General features: G+C 45.2%; 1 protein-coding gene across 1 annotated transcript in view; it reads left to right on the forward strand.

Moving 5' to 3' along the window:
* The window catches only part of LOC128694432 (serpin B6), a 139,972-nt gene extending 119,501 nt beyond the window's left edge, over nucleotides 1–20,471 (forward strand). The window contains exon 8 of the mRNA XM_053784539.2: nucleotides 20,140–20,471. Coding sequence (XP_053640514.2) covers nucleotides 20,140–20,267 — 128 coding nt within the window. The 3' untranslated portion in view covers nucleotides 20,268–20,471. The remainder of the gene's footprint in view (nucleotides 1–20,139) is intronic.
* The last annotated feature ends 1,512 nt before the right edge of the window (nucleotides 20,472–21,983 follow it).

Genomic DNA, 21,983 nt, shown 5'->3' on the forward strand with positions numbered 1-21,983 from the left:
TTCAGGTGCCAGTACTGACCGAATTTGTTCCCATAAGGAATATTGTGAAGTAGATTAGTCCATTTCAGACCCCCAAACATACACGTACAAACGCACTTACATAAATACACTTACATAATTGGTCGCATTCGGAGGTGATCGTTATGCGGGGGTCCACTGTATTTTGGTATTACTGCACTGTACCTGTTATCTTGAAAAGTGTGTGGAGAGCCTTTGTACAATAATTGTACATATGACAGGCAGTACTAAGTAGCTTTCACTATCACCACCTGGGGAAGCTGTTTGTAAAGGCAGTTTAGTGCACATTTTCATAGAAAATGGACAGAGCATTCCTTCCAGAGAAAACAGGTAGGGCTCAGTACAACACCAATTATTTTTTAACTTCACAATATTCTGTTTAAAATTTTACCTTAAATTCTGGTTGCTCATCAACCTTAACCCTTTCAGGGTTTCCGACGTACTAGTACGGCTTACACCAGGGTTTTTGACGTACTAGTACGCCTAAATTCTAGCGCCCTCAGATCTAGTGAGAGAAAGCTGGTAGGCCTGCATACGAAAGAATGGGTCTATGTGGTCAGTGTGCGCAGTATAAAAAAAAATCCTGCAGCACACAGTGCGGAATGAGAAAAAAACTTTGACAGTGTTTTTGGTTTAAAACAGCAACCTTGCACTGTATTTCTGTATGGTATTCTAGTTTTCCTGGTCTCATTTTATAGAATGGAAGACATATTACAGAAATTGAGACGATTTTGATTGGTTTTACAATGAAAAGTACCTTGAGATTGAGCTCAGTTGCAGAAATCTTTGATTTTTGCCGAAGTTCAAAAGTAAACAAATCATGCTACGCGTCCAATACACATCAACTTGTGAGTCTAATATTCTTTCACAAGTGCGCTGATATTATTTATACCATTTCTACACTAATGCAGTAGTCTGCATAACAGTAAATCTTCTATTTTTTTGTGAAAATAAAAATTCAAAGTGGAAAGCAAAAGAATGTAAGAGGGGCATGGAGACGTGACTAATGAACAGAGGAAATATTATTTTAGTGCCAGGAATGTCTTTCTTGTTTATTCTGGACCCTATTTGGAAATTGACATCTTTTGAAATTTGTGTGAAATTGGCAAAATTGCTAAATTCTGACCACTGTATTGGATAGTTGAAATCGGTAAATGGGTGGTTTCTTGTACTCATTCGATAGAAAAAAGGGAGTTCTAGTGAAATAGTTATGATTTTTGTCGACTAGTACACTGGAATTGGCCGAAAATAGGGCTCAAAGTGGGCAAAATCACCGATCCATAAACATCGTTGAGACTGCTAACTTCACGAGAGCATAATTCTGTAAGTTTTCCGTCAAATTTCATACTTTTGGTGTCATTATGATCGGGAAAAGATTCTCTATCTTTTCATAAGAAAAAAAATAATTTTTTTTTTTTTGGAAAATTTGGCGACCCTGAGAACAAGTCTCTGAGAGGGCCTGGCAACTCTGAAAGGGTTAATGTCAGCAATGAATTAACCCCTAAACTGTCAAAATGTATTTATACGTTCTTACCATTAGTGCCCCAAACGTATACACAGTGGACCCTTAACCAATGAAGGCATCATCTAACGATAAAATCAACTAACGAAGAGTTTTTGCGTAAAAATTTTGGCCCCACCCACGATAAAAAACTCAACTAACAAATATTTGTTCCGAACTCGTGTATCTGTCCATCTGGCCTGAGTGCCTCAGCTAGTGTGTCATTGTTTACAAGCCAGGGCAGACGGTTGCATACATACATTCGATAAATTTTGTATTATTCCATTGTTTTTAGTGCTTGTAACTGCTAAATAAGCCACCATGGGCCCAAAGAAAGCTTCTAGTGCCAACCCTGTGGTAAAAAGGGTGAGAAATATTATCGTACCACGGTCAGCTGCTGCACCACCATCAGCTGTTGCTGCACCACCATCAGCTGCTGCTGTACCATGGTCAGCTGTACTACTCGAAGATGTGGAGAGACTGTTGTTGGTGTGCCTTAACCCTTTCAGGGTCCGTGCCGTAGATCTACGGCTTTACGTTGAGTGTCCAAACCGTAGATCTATGCCATGAGTTCAGCTCACTCTGATAAGCTGTGAGCGGTAAATTTGGGCCTAGATATGAGAGAATACAACTATGTGGTATGTGTGCACCACATAAAACAAATCCTGCAGCACACAGTGCATAATGAGAGAAAAAAAACTGAGACCGTAATTTTTGATTAAAACAGCAACTTTACAATTTTTTTTTCGTATGTTTTTTATAGTTGTATTTGCGATTTCTTGGTCTCATTTTATAGAATGGAAGATATATTACAGAAACAGAGATGATTTTGATTGATTTTAATAATGAAAATAGCTTGAAACTGAGCTCAAAGTAGCAAAAATGTTAAATTTTTGCCAATATTCAAGAGTAAATAAATGACCTTACACGTCTAATACACACCAGCTGGTGGGTATAATATGCGTTCACAAATGTGCTGATATTATTTATACAATTATTATAATATTGCATAACAGTAAATCTTGTATTTTTTAATTTGAATAAAAATTCATTATGTGAATTAAAAATCAAAATGGAATTTATTTGTAAAGCCTGAAAATGTAACTGATGAACAGAGGAAATGTTAGTTTAGTGCCAGGAATGCCTGCATTGTTTATTCTGGACCCTATTTTGAAATTGGAATGTTTTGAACTTTGCATTAAATTGGCCAAATTACCAATTTCCGATCACTTTATTTTGTAGTTGAAACAGTTGACTTGGCGATTTCTTGTGCCCAATCGATAGAATAAAAGTAATACTAGTGAAATAGCTAAGAATTTGGTCGACTGAAATAAGGTAATTGGCCTAAAATGGGATTGAAAGTCGGCAAAAATGGTATATTGGCAACACTTCTGCAAGCGGCAGAACTCGATGTTGCTGTCCGGTGAGCATTTAGTGCCAACTTTGCAGCCACATATCTCAGTAAGTACTGACCCTAATTTTTTTATTTTAATCCTATAACACTTGGAAAAATTTTCTCTTTATTTCAATGTAAAAAATGATTTTTTTATTTTTCAAAATATTTGGGGCACTGGGCAAGAGAACGTATATATACATTTGAACCATTTAGGGGTTAAGGGCTTAACCCAGAGAGGTCTGTGTATAGGGTTGTCAAGGTGGTTTAAATTTTTCAGTCTTAATAAGCTGTATTGACTGGCATTTTCAGCTCTTTGGTTGTAGATTCTCTAACACCAAAGGCACATGCGTTTACCATATGTGCGCAATGTTTATGTACATATCAGTGGCCTCCAATTTCTTCAAAGCAAGCATAGTTTCATGCTCAATTACAGTTGACCGTTATATTACACGGATTTATTTGCCATGTTTTGGTTATTCCACTATTGAAAAATTCCGGCACAATTTTTATACAACACTTCATAAAATTAACTTTAAACAGTTCCATTTGCAGGTGCAGAATAAATTTCCCCAGCTCAAGCTGCTGCCTTGCTGTGGGTCAGGAGGGTAGACCTCCCACCCCTGACACTCCCGCCACCACTATCCCAGCTTTCGTGAATACGTATTCAGTTCCATTCTGTCTTAGGAGCTAGCTGTGTTTGTGAATTGTGTTTTGATCTTTTAATTACCACATTTTTGTATCTGCCAAGCAATCATGGCACCCAGTAGGCATACCATTATTATTATTATAATCAAAAAGAAGCGCTAAGCCACAAGGACTATACAGCGCTGCAGGGCAGGAAGGAAGTGAGAGCATCAGGTGGCAAAAGGGAGATGGATGAGCAACAGGTTACGGATAACAGCGGGGCAGTGGATGGTGAAAGGGTAAAGGGCAGCAAGAGACTGAACCAGAAAGGGCTGAGGGGAGTGCGAAAAGTATCATCAGAGTTTGTGGAGTAAATCGGTCGTTGTCAAGAAGTCAATGAGAGAGTCAGGATTAAAGGAGGGTCCATCAGCAAGAAGGGAAGGTAAAGAGAGAGTAGTAGAACGAAGACGACGTTGGAGGTAAATTCTGCGTGCTCGTTGATAGAGAGGGCAGTCTAACAGAATGTGGCTAATCGATACTGGAACTTGACACTGCTCACAGAGAGGAACAGGGTGCCTCTCCATGAGATACCCATGAGTAAGACGAGTGTGGCCAATGCGAAGGCGGGAGAGAGTGGTCTCCCAACTTCGGCACTGATGACAAGAAGACGGCCAGTAACCTATGCTCGGTTTAACAGAATGAAGTTTGTTACCGAGCAGAGTTGACCAACGTTGTTGCCAACGGGTGCGAAGGTGGGTAGCTATTGCAGCAAAATAGTCCAGAAATGGAACACCTCGATAGGAAATTGGTAGGTCATATACTGCTGACCGCGCAGCAGTGTCTGCCTGTTCATTGCCCTGTACGTCGACATGACCAGGGACCCAACAAAAAACAATATCTTTATGTTTGGTAGAGATACGGCGTAGCCAAAGTTGGATACGGAGAACTAGGGGATGAGATGTATCAAATTTTCGTATAGCCTGTAGAGCACTAAGGGAGTCTGAGACTACTACAAATGATGACACAGGCATAGATGCAATACGAATAAGTGCTGCAAGAATGGCATACAGTTCAGCAGTAAAAATGCTAGCTGAAGATAGTAAATGCCCTCGTACGACGCTGTCCGGAAACACTGCTGCGAATCCGACGCCGTCTGAAGACTTAGAGCCATCTGTGTACACAGCGGTGGCATGAGAATGGGAGTGGAAGTGATCAAGAAAAAGAGAGCGGGAAGCCACCGTAGGCAGTTGAGCTTTCGAGCAAGGGAGTGAGAAAGAACAGACCCGAACAGCTGGAACTTCCCAGGGGGGCAGGGAAAAGTGAGATGCTACATGAACATATAAAGGTGGTAACTGAAGGGAAGACAAGAGTGAATGTAGGCGAAGAGAAAAGGGACGGAGCAAACAGGGGCGGCGAACGAATAAAGAATGTCTACTAATATCGGTGACCATTCTATAAATGGAAGGATTGTGTAGATCGTGAGAGCGTACATAGTAACGAAGGCAATGGGCATCACGGCGATCAGACAAGGATGGAACATTTGCTTCTGTATAGAGGCTCTCAACAGGGGAAGAGCGAAAAGCACCAAGGCACAAACGTAAGCCTTGGTGATGGATAGAGTTAAGGCTAGAGAGAGTAGCAGGAGAGGCCGCGGAATAAATCTGGTCACCATAATCGAGTTTCGATAAAACGAGGGCTGAATGTAGGCGAAGCAGAGTTCGACGATCAGCTCCCCAGGAAAGATGAGCAAGGGTTTTAAGAAGGTTTAGCCGGCTGTGACAAGTTGCCTTCAGAGAGGTAATGTGAGGTTTCCAGGTTAACCGACGGTCAAAGAGAAGGCCTAGAAACCTGACTGTATCACGTTCGGGGATACGGGAGCCATAGAGATACAAAGGATGATCGGAGATAACAGAGCGTCTAGTGAAAGTAATTTGGTGAGTTTTGGTACTTGAAAATTTAAACCCATGTGTGGTGGCCCAAGTGGAAACACGGTCGACCGCATGCTGGAGAGAAACTGCAATAAGGTGACAGTCAGCGCCTGCACAAGCAATAGCGAAGTCATCAACATAGAGTGATGACCAAATATTGGGTGGAAGAACAGAGGCCAAATCATTTATAGCAAGGAGAAAAAGTGTTGTGCTTAGAACACATCCCTGAGGGACACCTTCAGCTTGGACGAAGTCCGGGGAAAGAACATTATTGACTCGAACACGGAAATGTCTGTCAGTTAAAAAGTTCTTAAGGAAGGATGGTAGATTGCCTCGGAGGCCTAAGGAATGGGCCTGGGCCAAAATATTATACCTCCAAGTTGTGTCATATGCCTTCTCAAGGTCAAAAAATATGGCAATAACTGAGTGATTATTCGCAAAGGCATTACGAACATACGTATCCAAGCGTAGTAAGGGGTCTATGGTAGAACGACCCTTACGAAAGCCATATTGACTAGCGGAGAGACTGTTGTGAGTCTCTAAATACCACATTAAACGTCGATTTACGAGGCGTTCCATCACTTTGCAAACTGCACTTGTAAGAGCGATGGGGCGATAGTGGGAGGCATCATGTCCTGTAGTACCCGGTTTGCGGAAAGGGAGAACAATGGCAGATTTCCACAGCTGGGGAAGAACTCCTTGTGCCCAAATAAGATTGAAGAGGTGTAAGAGGACTACAAGGGCTGACCGATGTAAATGTTGTAACATACGAATATGAATGTCATCAGGCCCAGCTGCCGATGATCGGCAGGCTGAGAGCGTTGCCTCCAGTTCTTGAAGTGTAAAAGGCACATTATACTGTTCTTCTCCGAGAGAAGAAAAGTCCAAGGGTACTAACTCTCTGGCAGACTTTGAGGAAAGAAACGAGGGGCATAGATGGAGCCCTCGGGAAATACGGACCAGATGTGTGCCAAGTTCAATGGCAACGTCGAGAGGGTTTGCTATATCAACACCAGTGACCCGTAGAACAGGAGCCGGGTCAGGAGAGTATTTACCACTCAATTTCCTCACTTTTTTCCAGACTGCACTCATAGAAGAAGCAGAGGTGATGGTGGAAACATAGTCTCGCCAACAAGTGCGTTTAGCTTCACGGATGACACGGCGAGCGATCGCATGCTTCTGCTTAAAATCAACAAGTCTCTCAGCGGTTCTATTGTACCGGTACTTGCCCCATGCAGCACGTTTCAAACGTACTGCACGAGCACAAGCAGGAGACCACCAAGGCACGCACTTCTGAGAATGCCTGCCTGAGGTTTGGGGTATAGAATGAGAAGCTGCGGTATAAACTGATGTCGAGAAGATGTGTAGGAGCTCATCAATGGAGGATGAAGAAGGAACCTCACTAAAAGCAGTGAGGTGTGAGTAAAGATCCCAATTTGCCCGATCAAATTGCCAGCGAGGGTTACGGGAAGGTGGTGAATAGGAAGGAGAAGTAAGAATGATCGGAAAATGATCGCTGTCATGTAAGTCTGGTAGAACAGACCAGGTGAAGTCTAGTGCAGTGGAGGAAGAGCAGACTGATAGATCGATGCAAGAGAGAGTATGAGTACGAGGATCAAAATGGGTGGGAGTACCCGTATTTAAAACATGGAGGGGGTGAGAGGCAAGAAAAGCCTCCAACTGAATGCCACGTGAGTCACAATGAGACCCCCCCCCAGAGGAAATGGTGGGCATTAAAATCACCAAGTAACAGAAGTGGTGGTGGTAAGGATGAAACAAGAAAGGCAAAGTCTGGGATAGAAAATGCTCGAGAAGGAGAGAGATATAAAGAACATATTGTAAACCACTTATTCAAGTGGATACGGGCTGCAGTGTAATGCAGCGAGGTATGGACAAATAGTTGACAGTACGGAATATCATTGCGTAGAAGAAGGGCACTTTCATTAAAGGTCCCATCTGAGAAAGGATCCGAAGAATACAATAAATTATAGCCTGAGATAGGTTGGAAAACAGCCGAGTGTAATTTTGGTTCTTGTAAGCAAGCACCAACAGGGGAAAACCTGGAAAGCAACATCTGAAGCTCACCCCGATTACCCCTGAGGCCGCGGATATTCCACTGTAAATAGGCCATGATTGGCGATGAAGAAAATATCAGGAATCTGTAGGTAAAGGCACCTACGGACTAGAGGGGTTAGAAAAGTCAACGTGTGGTGGCATTGGAAGATGTTCAAGTAGCGAAGGAACGGAGCGTTGCGAAGAATGGGGTTGTGAAGATGGAGGAGAGGGAAGAGAAGGAACAGGAAGTGAATCAGTGTCCATTGAAGGTTTAGTCTCTGCAATATATTCTGAAATGGCTTCAAGTGTTTCTGAATTCAAAGATGTATGGGAAACCATATTGGAGATAGGAGGAGGAGGGTGAGTAAAGATTGGGACAGTAATGGACTGTACCAAAGTAGAGGGGGAGGGAAAAGTGTAAGGGACTGGAGATGAAGTGTGGGGGGGGACAGAAGAGGTAGAAACCTGGGAGGTGACAGAAGAGGGAGAAACTTGGGAGGGGACGGGGGTGGAAGGCATAGTACGAGGAGGAGGGTGAATCTCCACACTTGTAATAGAGCCAGAGAGAGGGGAAGAACTAGGTACAGAGACTGGAAAGGTAACGTGTGGAGGTGGAAGAAGGGAAGGAAGGGGCAAAGAAGATTTGAGCAATGTGGATTTTTTGGACTTCTGAGTAGAGGGGCGATTGGTATTAGGTGTCGTACGAGGTCTTGTCGATACTGGGGCTTGTGAGGAAGGACGCGAAGATGTGAGAACAGACTGAGTTGTAGTCGGGACGTCAGAGCCAAGGACAGCAAAAGGATTAGATGCCGTAGTGGCTATGGGAGGGGTAACAACAGAGGAGGCTGCAGAAGATGGGACCCCAGAAGTGGGGGGACGTTTGGAAACACGAGAATAAGAAACACGGGGTAGTCTCCCTTGGAGGCGGAGATGAGTAACTGCCATAGCATAAGGGAGACCTTCTGCCTCTTTGAGGCAACGGATTTCACGTTCATTTAAGTAGACCTGGCAACGGCGGGAGTACGAAGGGTGAGCTTCATTACAATTAAGGCAAGATGGAGGTTGACTGCAAGATGTATTAGAATGGTTGTCGGCACCACAGACTGGGCATTCGGCCATAGATCTGCAATATTTCGCTGGGTGACCAAAACGCCAGCAATTTCTACATTGTTGCGGTGTAGGTATCACCTTTCGAACTTGTAACCGATGTCCCGCGACATATACAGAGGACGGGAGTTCTCGGCTGTCAAAAGTTAAACGAGCCACATTGCAAGGGTAACGTCTCCGCCCCCGGGCAGGAAGGACATAAGTGTCTACTTTGAGGATTGGGAGATCCTGGAGTTCCAGCTGTTCAAAAATGTCATTGCCACATGACTGGAAATTCTGTTGGACTATGGTATGGGGCAGAATGACAGTACCACTACAAGAATTGAGAGAAAGATGTTTTTCAATAGTGATAGGAGTAGTATCGATATTCGAAAGGAGAGAAAGATCATGAGCTTGGGTAGCATTCTGGACAGTGACGATGCGTGTACCGCTCTTGAGAGCGTGAAATGAAATATCTCTGCCAACATGACGCAGGAGCGCTTTGGCAATACTATGGTCAGAAAGGTAGGCAGAAGAAGAAGTTGGTCTTAAAGTAAAGAATTTAGTCCATTGTGTGGTCCGAAACTGAGCGTGGAGAGGGAGTGCTTGACGTGTCGGTCGTTTCCGAGTAGAATGGGAAGGTAACGACGGAGCATCATCAGGAGATTGACGTTGGCGTTTAGGAGTAGGACCGGAGTTGGTCCGGCAGGAAATGGGTGGGCGATTCGAAAATTGCCGTACCGTAGAGGGAGAAGCCGGAAGCATAGTCAAAGGAGAGCGGAGTTCAGACAAATCGAAGGAGTCAGTCGAAGCCCCGGTACCTGAAGCGGGTGAGGAAACAGCACCAGCAAGAGGTACAGGGGCATCAGGAGTGTCCGAAGAGTGGTCTAAACACAAGGCAGGGTCAGAATGGGGTGCGGTATCAAGAAGGGGCCCGGGGGTAGTGGTTTCATGGACTAGGGCTGCCATGGTTAGGTTACTCCTTTGCTTTTTGTTTTTAAGAAAAAAAAAGAAAGAAGAAAAGAAAATAAAAATAAAAAAAAGAATAAAAAAAGGGGGGAGCGGGGAGGAATAGTTCCCAGGAGGAATGAAAGGGCCGGAAATCCCCCTCCGCGCCCAAGAGGACTCGACACCGCTAGTAGCGCAGATGCAGCATGGAACCCGTGCCATACCCTACCCTTCATGCCAGTAAACCAGCAATCTGGGATAGCAACCTCACATCTGCCGAGCTACCTCGGTGGACAAAAGAGAGGGCGGCCGGATATCCGCCACAAAGCATACCTCCTTCAGCCACCACCCCCGGAATCCGAAAGGTGGCTTCCAGAGATACACCCGTCGCCCAAAAGACACCCAAAGCTACTCCGGGATACCGGAGAGGGATCGGGACATCCCCAGGCAATCCAGATTCCACGGCAAACTACGCCACCGCCAAGAAACCTCAACGGAATGGGATGGACCCCGGTGTCCTTTCCCCTACCTAGGAACTAGTGCGCCTGTGGGAGAAATCACGAAGGCCAAGAAGAGGAAGGGCAAAAGGGAGGGGTGAGGAGGAGGAGGAGGAATGGAAAAAGGGGAGGATGGGGAGGATGGGATAGGGGAGGGGAGAATGGGGGGTAATTAGGTTCGGTCTGAGGAAGAAGACCGACAGGGCTAATTCCTCAGACCAAGAGCCTCTTCACCACGCCAAGGAGCCCCCCTTGAAGAGGAGTAGGCATACCAGTGTTGCTGAAAGTGGCAAGAAAAGGTAATCAAGCATCACTTTGTGCAGTTAAAATGAATGAGATAAATATATGAGTTTGTGTGACTTGACTGACTGACTTGATATACTGACTTGACTGACTGACTTTGCTGACTTACTGACTTGACTGATTTACTGACTGACTTAAAGTTAGACTTTTTCACTGAAGAGGATCCTAAAAAGATGTCTAGAGCAGCTGATGCCCTACTGTCAGTTGTATAATATAATACAAGATACAATAGAACAGAAATCCATAACAGAATTTATGCACGCTCCAGTACAATCATCGACTTAAGTACCAGAACCTCTGCTATCCACCTCAGCCCAGTAGGGCCACAGCATAACTCACCACTCTCTCCACAATCATCTAAAAACACCAGCACCCACAATTTAAGGTAAGAAATACTATTATTTCTTTTGCATTTGTAGTCTAAAGCAGTAAAAACATAATACGACAATGAACTGGAATTATATATTCACTTTTATTTTTGTAAGATCTGAAGGTTTGAAAAAAAAATCATTTGCCATATTTGGGACTCCCAGGAATGTAACCCTATTTTACCAATAAGATCTTCAGTTTATCTAACACAATTTAACTAACATGGTGTTTCCAGGATCATAACTATCATGTAGTATAATGGTCTACTGTACAGTAGACCGTTGTTTAACATGGTAGTTACATTCCTGAAAACTCCATGCTAGACAAAACTGTGTTAGACAAACTGAAGAACTTATGGGAAAAATAGGGTTACATTCCTGGGAGCCCCCAAAAAGCGAAACAACTTTTTTTTTAGACCTCCAGATCTTACAAAATAAAAGTGAATATGTAATTGTAGTGCATTGTCATGATATATTATGGCTTAAGACTACAAATGCAATAGAAATAATAATATTTCTTACCTTAAATTGTGGGTTATGGTGTTAGTGGATGATTGTGAAGAGCATGGATATGGATGGTGTGGCCATACTGGGCTGAGGTGGATGGTTGTTGGTTGTCGGCAGAAGTGGATGGTAGAGGTTCTGGTACTGAAGTCTATGGTTGTATTGGAGTGTGCATAAATTCTGTAATGGATCTCTGGGCTCTTTTACCCTGCAGTACATTATACAGCTGACGGTAAGGCATCATCAGCTGGTCTAGACCCCATTTCAAAGCACTGCTTCTAGATTTGTCAGGGTCCTCTTCATTGAAAAAGTCTGCTAGTTTAGCAGCAACATGGAACTGCTCAGGTAACGGCTGCAATGTTAACTATTTTTCTTCAGGTTCTTCATCTTCTGTTATCTCTCTCCCTTGTATCTGTGCATCGAGCGTTGCCAACATTTCCTCTGGACTCGTCTTCATCATCATCATCATCATCATCTAAGAGCTCATTCACATCTTCCTCATTCATATCTTCAAAACCATCACCTGGTAATCTCCTTGCCAGCTGAACAATTTCCTGAACCTGACTCTCAAGCAAGGAAAAAAAACAGTGAAAGAATTAACTACAGAAGGCCATAACTTTCCCCAGCCCTGGTGGCCTGGTGGTTAACGCTCTCGCTTCACACGGTGAGGGCCTGGGTTCGATTCCCAGCCAGAGTAGAAACATTGGACTTGTTTCTTTCCACCTGTTGTCTATGTTCCCCATCAGTAAAATGGGTACCTGGGTGTTAGTCGACTGGTGTGGGTCGCATCCTGGGACACTGACCTAAGGAGGCCTGGTCACAGACCGGGCCGCGGGGGCATTGACCCCCGGAACTCTCTCCAGATAACTCCAGATAATCCTCCGGGTTTAGCGCTTCCCCCTTGATTATAATAATAATAATGCATTTACTTTGATTAGGGTTCTTCATTCCATGCACTTCTAGCATAGCTGATGGCATCTGCAATGTTAAATTTATTCCAGAAGCTTGGTACTGCCAGGTTGGAGTCAGAGTCCATTGATACAACTAGTTTTTTCATAACTTTTTTGTGTGGTTACACTTGAATGACTTAATAACTCCCTGATCCAGTGGTTGTATTAGAGATGTTGTATTTGGAGGTAAAAATACAACTTTTACATGTGGGGTCACATCCAGCAAAGCTTGTGGATGAGTACGGGAATTATCAAGAATGAAGAGAGCCTTGAATGCAAAATTCTTGCTGTGCAGGTAAAACTTGGCTTCAGGAATAAAGTGATGCTTAAACCAGTCAATAAATATTTCATCTGTCTGATCTGTTTGATCTCCAAATTACTGGTAAGATGTTTTTATCTACACTTTTCAAAGCACGAGGATTCTTAGAGCGGTAAATAACCATGGGCTTACTCTTGAAATCACGTGCTGCATTACTGCAAAGGAGCAAGGTGAAGCGATCCTTTGCTATCTTGAAGCTCGGTGCACTTTTCTCTTGCTGACTGATATAACACTTGTCTCGTCAGCATTAAACACTTGATGATGAGGGTGGTGTGGGTGGCTTAGGGAGGTAGGGGATGGCGATAGGTCTCCCCTGTTAACACAGTGGTGTAACCCACTAACCCACAGACCATCCCGCTCAGCAGGCGACCGCACGCTCAAAATTTTTTCCCCTCGTGCAACTGTGTTAAACTAACTTTACGAAGTGTTAAACAAAAATATGCTGCAGTTATTTAGTCGTGCTATAACAAAAACATGCAAAGACAAAATTGTGTTAAACGATGGTCTACTGTATATAGAAAGTCCCTGGTTACGCAGCATTTTGGGCAAATTAGGTTAATTTTGTGACATACCAGTCAGCTAACACCCAGGTACCTAATTATTGCTAGGTGAACAGGGACAGCAGGTGTCTTAAGGAAACACACCCAATGTTTCCACTCCTACTGGGGATTGAACCACAGACCTCAGTGTGAGAGCTGAGTGCTCTACCAACCGAGCTATGGGACACAAGCACTTCGATACCCTAGCAAGACCCATGTTTCAAGTTGACAGCCTGCTCTCCTATCACCAGTATTCATTGTCTGTTAAATGTTTAACCCTCTCAGGGTTGGTGCCATACTAGTACGGCTTATGCACCAGGGTTGGTGCCGTACTAGTACACGTAAATTCTAGCGGCCTCAAATTAAGTAGGAAACAGCTGGTAGGCCTAGATGTGAGAGAAGGAGTCTGCGTGGTCAGTGTGCGCACTAGGAAAAATTCGGGCACACAGTGGTGCATTGTGGGAACGCCATTTTAGTACACCTTGTCCACCATGCCTCGCGGTAAGAAACACCTCACTCCTCGGCAAATTGGGACACTTTTGTTCCCCAGTGACAGTTCTAATACAGATGGTGGCTTAGCGCTTCTTTTTGATTATAATAATCTAATACAGATGGAAGTGTCAGTGAAGATGACTTTCAAGGTTTTTGGGAGGTTGTGACCAAAACTAATGACCATAATACTGGTAATAGTGACGAAAATCCAGATGACCCTCACCCTTCCACCTCTTGTGCTGGGCCGTTTTGTTCGTGTTCAGTTGTACCAGAACAAAAGAGGAAACTCGTATTTTCCCATATCCAGAGAGTATAGAGGCTCTCAATAGGGAAAGAGCGAAAAGCACCAAGGCATAAACGTAATCCTTTGTGATGGGTTGGGTTAAGGCTAGAGGGAGTAGCAGAAGAGGCCGCTGAATAGATCTGGTCACCATAATCGATTTTCGATAAAATGAGGGCTGAATGTAGGCGAAGGAGAGTTTGACGATCAGCTCCCCATGAAAGATGAGCAAGGGTTTTAAGAAGGTTTAGCCGGCTGTGACAAGTTGCCTTCAGAGAGGTAATGTGAGGTTTCCAGGATAACCTACGGTCAAAGAGAAGGCCTAGAAACCGGACTGTATCACGTTCAGGGATACGGGAGCCATAGAGGTACAAAGGATGATCAGAGATGACAGAGCGTCAAGTGAAAGTAATTTGGTGAGTTTTGGTACTGGAAAATTTAAACCCATGCATGGTGGCTCAATTGGAAACACGGTCGACCGCATGCTGGAGAGAAACTGTAATGAGGTAACAGTCAGCGTGTGCACAAGCAATAGCGAAGTCGTCAACATAGAGGGATGACCAAATATTGGATGGAAGAACAGAGGCCAAATCATTTATAGCAAGGAGAAAAAGTGTTGTGCTCAGAACACATCCCTGGGGGACACCTTCAGCTTGGACAAAATCCGGGGAGAGCACATTATTAACTCGAACACGGAAATGTCTGTCAGTTAAAAAGTTCTTAAGGAAGGATGGTAGACTGCCTCGGAGACCTAAGGAGTGGGCTTGGGCCAAAATATTATACCTCCACGTTGCGTCATATGCCTTCTCAAGATCAAAAAATATGGCAATAACCGAGTGGTTATTCGCAAAGGCATTACGAACATACGTATCCAAGCGTAGTAAGGGGTCTATGGTAGAATGGCCCTTACGAAAGCCATATTGACTAGTGGAGAGACTGTTGTGTCTCTAAATACCACATTAAACGTTGATTTACCAGACGTTCCATCACTTTGCAAACTGCACTAGTAAGAGCAATGGGACTGTGAGGGAAAAGTTCAACAGATAGGAGTAGCGAGCGAGTATATGGTGATGATAGTTTGATTGCCAGTCTGCTTGTTAAGGTAGGGTCAGTGTCTAGCTACCGCTATCCCCCCCCCCCCTTTTTCCACCCGGAAAGGCGACGTGTGGGGCTCCGACCAAATGGTAATTAACCAATTTTAAGATGTTCATTCTGCCTTGATTTCCATGTGCTTTTAGATAATCACCATATTTTTTAAATACTTAATTTATCATGGAGAGTGATTTGTTAGGCAGTGGGTAACCTTTGTCTCTTTCTAGCTAGGAATGTCAGCTCGGGTCATCTGGCAACCAAAGAAACAGTGTTGAAGGAGACGAACTTTACACAAGTTATATGATGTTACCATTTTATCTGCATACCTAAGTGTAGTCAACCCCAGGCAACTACCTCTCATCTTAGCAGTGGTGAAGAACCTGTGTTCCTATCATCTTGATAGACTATTCAAGGCTAGAGACTGTGAAGAACTAGTCGTTGGGTTGTCACTCGACATGTGACCCCCCCCCATCATCAGCAACGGCTACAATTTCTACAATACGCGGTGTCAACACCAGCCAGACACCCCATATTAGCGTTGAATTCAGATATTTTTATATTTCATTTTTCATTTCTCTTTCAAGTAGGATAAAAATTCATATTTAATTGTTTTATATTTTCATTTCTAAATAATAAAGTGTTTATATTTGACTGTTATAATTCTTCTTCTATTCATTAATTTTCCTGAGGAGGAGCCAGCCTTGGTAATACTTACTGAAGTTGTTACAGGGCTGAGTAAGCCTTCACAGGGACAATAGTGGGAGGCATAATGTCCCGTAGTGCCCGGCTTGTGGAAAGGGAGAACAATGGCAGATTTCCACAGCTGGGGAAGAACTCCTTGTGACCAAATAAGATTGAAGAGGTGTAAGAGGACTAAGGGCTGACTGATGTAAATGTTGTAACATCCAAATATGAATGTCGTCAGGCCCAGCTGCCGATGATCGGCAAGCTGAGAGTATTGCCTCCAGTTCCCGAAGTGTAAAAGGCACATTATACTGTTCTTCTCTGAGAGAAGAAAAGTCCAAGGGTACTAACTCTCTGGCAGACTTTGAGGAAAGAAACGAGGGGCATAGATGGAGCGCCTGGGAAATACGGACCAGACGAGTGCCAGTTTCAATGGCAATGTCAAGAGGGTTTGCTATATCAACACCGGCGACCCGTAGAACAGGAGCCGGGTCAAGAGAGTATTTACCACTCAGTTTCCTCACTTTTTTCCAGACTGCAGTCATAGAGGAAGCAGAGGTGATGGTGGAAACAATCTCGCCAGCAAGTGCGTTTAGCATCACGGATGACACGGCGAGCAACCGCACGCTTCTGCTTAAAATCAAGAAGTCTCTCATTGGTTCTATTGTACCGGTACCTGCCCCACGCACCGCGTTTCAAACGCACTACACGAGCACAAGCAGGAGACCACCAAGGCACGCACTTCTGAGAATGCCTGCCTGAGGTTTGGGGTATAGAATGAGAAGCTGCGGTTAAAACTGACATCGAGAAGAGGTAAAGGAGCTCATCAATGGAGGATGAAGAAGGAACCTCACTAAAAGCAGTGAGTTGCAAGTAAAGGTCCCAATTTGCCCGATCAAATTGCCAGCGAGGGCTACGGAAAGGTGGTGAATATGAAGAAGAAAGAATAATTGGAAAATGATCACTGTCATACAAGTCCGGTAGAACAGACCAAGCGAAGTCTAGTGCAGTGGAGGAAGAGCAGACCGACAGATCGATGCAAGAGAGTATGAGTACGAGGATCAAAATGGGTGGGAGTACCTGTATTTAAAACGTGGAGGGGGAGAGAGGCGAGAAAAACCTCCAACTGAATGCCACGCTAGTCACAATGAGACCCCCCCCCCCCCCAGAGGAAATGGTGGGCATTAAAATTGCCAAGTAACAGAAGTGGTGGTGGTAAGGATGAAACAAGAAAGGCAGAATCTGGGATAGATAATGCCTGAGGAGAGAGATATAAAGAACATATTGTAAACCACTTATTCAAGTGGATACGGGCTGCAGTGTAATGCAGCGAGGTATCAACAAAGGATCCGAAGAATACAATAAATTATAGCTCGAGATGGGTTGGAAAACAGCCAAGTATAATTTTGGTTCTTGTAAGCAAACACCAACAGTAAAAAACTGGGAAAGCAGCATCTGAAGCTTACCCCGATTACCCGAGGCCATGGATATTCCACTGTAAATAGGCCATGATTGGCAATGAGGAAAATACTAGGGATCCACAGGTAAGGGCACCTACGGACTAGAGGGGGTTAGAAAAGTCTGTGTGTGGTGGCATCAGATGATGTTTAAGCAGTGAATGAACGTAGCGTTGCGAAGAAAGTTGTGGAGATGGAGGGGAGGGAGGAGAAGGAACAGGTGGTGGATCAGCGTCCATTGAAGGTTTAGTCTCTGCAATACATTCTGAAATGGCTTCGTGTTTCTGAATTCAAAGACGTATGGGAGACAATATTGGAGGTAGAAGGAGGGCGAGTAGAGATTGGGACAGTAATGGACTGTACCAAAGTAGGGGGGGATGAGAGTGTAGGGGACTGGAGAAGTGTGGGAGGGGACAGAAGAGGCAGAAACCTAGGAGGTGGCAGAAGAGGGAGAAACTGGGAGGGGACAGGGGTGGAAGGCACAGTACGAGTAGGGTGAACCTTCACACTTGTAATAGAGCCAGTGAGACAGGAAGAACTAGGCACAGAGACTGGAAAGGTAAAATGCGGAGGTGGAAGAAGGGAAGGAGGGGGCAAAGATGATTTGAGCAATGGGGACTTTTTGGACTTCTGAGAAGTAAAGGGGCAATTGGTAGAAGGTATCGTACGAGGTCTTGTCGATACCAGGGCTTGTGAGGAAGGACGCGAAGATGTGAGAACAGATTGAGGTGTTGTAGTAGGGACGTCCGAGCCCAGGGCAGCAAAAGAATTAGATACAGGGGTGGCTATGGGAGGGGTAAACACAGAGGAGGCTGCAGAAGATGGGACCCCAGAAGTGGGGGGACGTTTGGAAACTCGAGAATAAGAAACACGGGGCAGTCTCCCTTGGAGGCGGAGATGAGAAACTGCCATAGCATAAGGGAGACCTTCTGCCTCTTTGAGACAACGGATTTCATGCTCATTTAAGTAGACCTGGCAACGGTGAGAGTACGAAGGGCGAGCCTCATGACAATTAAGGCAAGAGGGTGGTTGCCTGCAAGACGTATTAGTATGGTCATCGGCACCACAGACTGGGCATTCGGCTATAGATCTGCAATATTTTGCTGGGTGACCAAATCGCCAGCAATTTCTACACTGTTGCAGTGTAGGGATCACCTTTCGAACTTGCAACCGATGTCCAGCTACATAAACAGAGGATGGGAGTTCACGGCTGTCGAAAGTTAATCGAGCCACACTGCAAGGGTATCGAAGGGCAGGAAGGACATAAGTGTCTACTTTGAGGATTGGGAGATCCTGGAGTTCCAGCTGTTCAAGAATGTCATTGCCACATGTCTGGAAATTCTGTTGGACTATGGTATGGGGCAGAATGACAATACCGCTACAAGAATTGAGGGAATAATGTTTTTCAATAGTGATAGGAAAAGTATCGATATGTGAAAGGAGAGAAATATCATGAGCTTGGGTAGCATTCTGGACAGTGATGATGCGCATACCACTCTTGAGAGCATGAAAGGAAATATCTCTACCAACATGGTGTAGGAGCGCTTTGCCAATACTGTGGTCGGAAAGATAGGCAATAGAAGCAGTCAGTCGTAAAGTAAAGAATTTAGTCCATTGTGCAGTCCGAAACTGAGCGTGGAGATGGAGTGCATGAAGTATTGGTCTTTTCCGAGTAGAACGGGAAGGTAACAAAGATCATCAGGAAATTGTCGTTGGCGTTCAGAAGTGGGACCAGAGTTGGTCTGACGTGGAACGGGCTGGCGATTTGAAAATTGCAGCACCGTAGAGGGAGAGGCCAGAAGTATAGTCAAAGGAGGACGGAGGTCAGACAAATCAAAGGAGTCAGTCGAGACCCTGGTACCTGAAGCTGGTGATGACACAGCAGTAGCAAGAGGTACAGGGGCATCAGGAGTGTCTAAAGAGTGGTCAAAAAATTAGGCAGGGTCAGAACGTGGTGTGGTACCAGTAAGGGGCCCGGGGGTAGCAGGTTCATGGACTAGGGCTTCCATGGCTAGGTTACTTCTTTCTTGTTTTTAAGAAAGAAAAATAAAAAATAAAAAAAAAAGGGGGGGGGGGGATCGGGGAGGAATAGTTCCTAGGAGAAATTAAAGGGCCGAAAATCACCCTCCGCGCCCAAGAGGACCTCAACACCGCAAGTAGTGCAGATGCAGCATGGAACCCGTACCATACCCTACCCTTCATGCCAGTAAACCAGCAATCCGGGAGAGGAACCTCACATCTGCCGAGCTACCTCAGTGGACAAAAGAGAGGATGGCCGGATATCCACCACAAAGCATACCTCCTTTGGCCACCACCCCCGGAATCTGAAAGGCGGCCTCCAGAGATTCACCCGTTGCCTGAAAGACACCCAAAGCCACCCCCAGAAGACTGGAGAGGGAACGGGATATCCCCAGGCGATCCAGATTCCACGGCAAACTGCGCCATCTCCAAGAACCTCAACGGAATGGGATTGGTCCCGGTACCCTTCCCCCTACCTAGGAACCAGTAGGCCTGTGGGAAGAATCCCAAAGGCCAAAAAGAGGGAGGGATGGGGGGGGGAGGAGGAAAGGAAAAAAGGGAGGATGGGATAGGGGAGGGGGGAAATTATGTTCGGTCTGAGGAAGGAGACCAACAGGTCTAATTCCTCAGACCAAGAGCCTCTTCACCACGCCAAGGAGCCCCCCTTGAAGAGGCCAGCAGTAACAGCCTGGGTGATCAGACCCTGATCCACCATGAGGCCTGGTCTCAGATCGAGTCGTGTGACTGGACCTGGAGAGGGTTTCAGGGGTCATAGTCTGCAGCAGAGTGCTGTTGGGTATGTGTATCGTATCTCAAATTTTTCATTGCAACTAATTTCTTTATCACAATTCAAGACACTCATAACTCAAGGGACCACTGAAGTTATAATTTATTTACCCCATCAGGTACATTCCTTGATGCCAGTGAGGAACTCATGATCTAAAGTTTGACCTGTGCTTCCCTTCCCTAAATAAAGCCTGAATGCCTTTATTTCCCCAGGTGCTACATGACCCCCATGGGTTAAGCACTTCCCCCAAGAATGTAATAATAATTGTAAATATATTTTCATCTCTTCATAGGTATGGTTGTGATGCTTAACTGCGCCCGGCTGAATCCTCAGTTTGTTGCTGACCATCCATTCCTGTTCTTTATTAGAGACCAAAGAACAGGATTTGCCTTATTTGCTGGTAGATTTGTTATGCCGTAATCCACCTCTGCTCAAGATGAAGATTCATTGTTCACATTGTACTATTTTGTTACATTTACTTTCAATATCCTCTTCAAGGGGGGCTCCTTGGCGTGGTGAAGAGGCTCTTGGTCTGAGGAATTAGACCTGTCGGTCTCCTTCCTCAGACCGAACCTAATTACCCCCCAATCCCCCCTTTCCCTATCCCATCCTCCCTTTTCCTTTCCTCCTCCTCCCCACCCCTCCCTTTTGCCCTTCCTCTTTTTGGCCTTTGGGATTTTTCCCACAGGCACACTAGTTCGTAGGTAGGGGGAAGGGAACCAGGGTCCATCCCATTCCGTTGAGGTACTTGGCGGTGGCGTAGTTTGCTGTGAGATCTGGATCGCCTGGGGATGTCCCGATCCCTCTCTGGTATCCCGGAGGGTGGCTTTGGGTGTCTTTCGGGCAACGAGTGTATCTCTGGAAGCCACCTTTCGGATTCTGGGGGTGGTGGCTGAAGGAGGTATGCTTTGTGGCGGATATCCGGCCGCCCTCTCTTTTGTCCACCGAGGTAGCTCGGCAGATGTGAGGTTGCTATCCCGGATTGCTGGTTTACTGGCATGAAGGGTAGGGTATAGGACGGGTTCCGTGCTGCATCTGCGCTACTTGCGGTGCTGAGGTCCTCTTGGGCGAGGGAGATTTCTGGCCCTTTCATTCCTCCTAGGAACTATCCCTCCCTTGTCTCCCCCCCCTTTTTTTTTTTCTTAAAAACTAAAAGAAAGAAGTAACCTAACCATGGAGTACCTGATCCATGACCCTGCTACCCCTGGGCCCCTTATTGTTACCGCACCCCGTTCTGACCTCACCTCGTCTTTTGGCCACTCTTCGGACATTCCTAAAGCCCCTGTACCTCTTGCTGGTGCTGTTTCCTCACCCGCTTCAGGTACTGGGGCTTCCACTGACTCCTTTGATTTGGAAACACGAGAATAAGAAACACGGGGCAGTCTCCCTTGGAGGCGGAGATGAGAAACTGCCATAGCATAAGGGAGACCTTCTGCCTCTTTGAGACAATGGATTTCATGCTCATTTAAGTAGACCTGGCAACGGCAAGAGTACGAAGGGTGAGCCTCATGACAATTAAGGCAAGAGGGAGGTTGACTGCAAGACGTATTAGAGTGGTCATCGGCACCACAGACTGGGCATTCAGGTATAGACCTGCAATATTTTGCTGGGTGACCAAATCGCCAACAATTTCTACACTGTTGCGGTGTCGGGGTCACCTTTCGAACTTGTAACTGATGTCCTGCTACATAAACACAGGATGGGAGTTCACGGCTGTCAAAAGTTAATCGAGCCACATTGCAAGGGTATCGCCTCTGCCCGCAGGCAGGAAGGACACAAGTGTCTACCTTGAGGATTGGGAGATCTTGGAGTTCCAGCTGTTCGAGAATGTCATTGCCACATGTCTGAAAATTCTGTTGAACTACAAGAATTGTGGGAATGATGTTTTTCGATAGTGATAGGAATAGTATCGATATGCGAAAGAAGAGAAAGATCATGAGCTTGGGTAGCATTCTGGACAGATGATGATGCACGTACCGCTCTTAAGACCACAAAAGGAAATATCTCTTACCAATATGTCGTAGGAGCGCCTTGCCAATACTATGGTCAGAAAGATAGGCACTAGAGGAAGTCGGTCGTAAAGTAAAGAATTTAGTCCATTGTGCATTCCGAAACTGAGCGTGGAAAGGGAGTGCA

This window comes from Cherax quadricarinatus, chromosome 60, assembly GCF_038502225.1.
Source record: "Cherax quadricarinatus isolate ZL_2023a chromosome 60, ASM3850222v1, whole genome shotgun sequence".
Lineage (NCBI taxonomy): Eukaryota > Metazoa > Arthropoda > Malacostraca > Decapoda > Parastacidae > Cherax > Cherax quadricarinatus.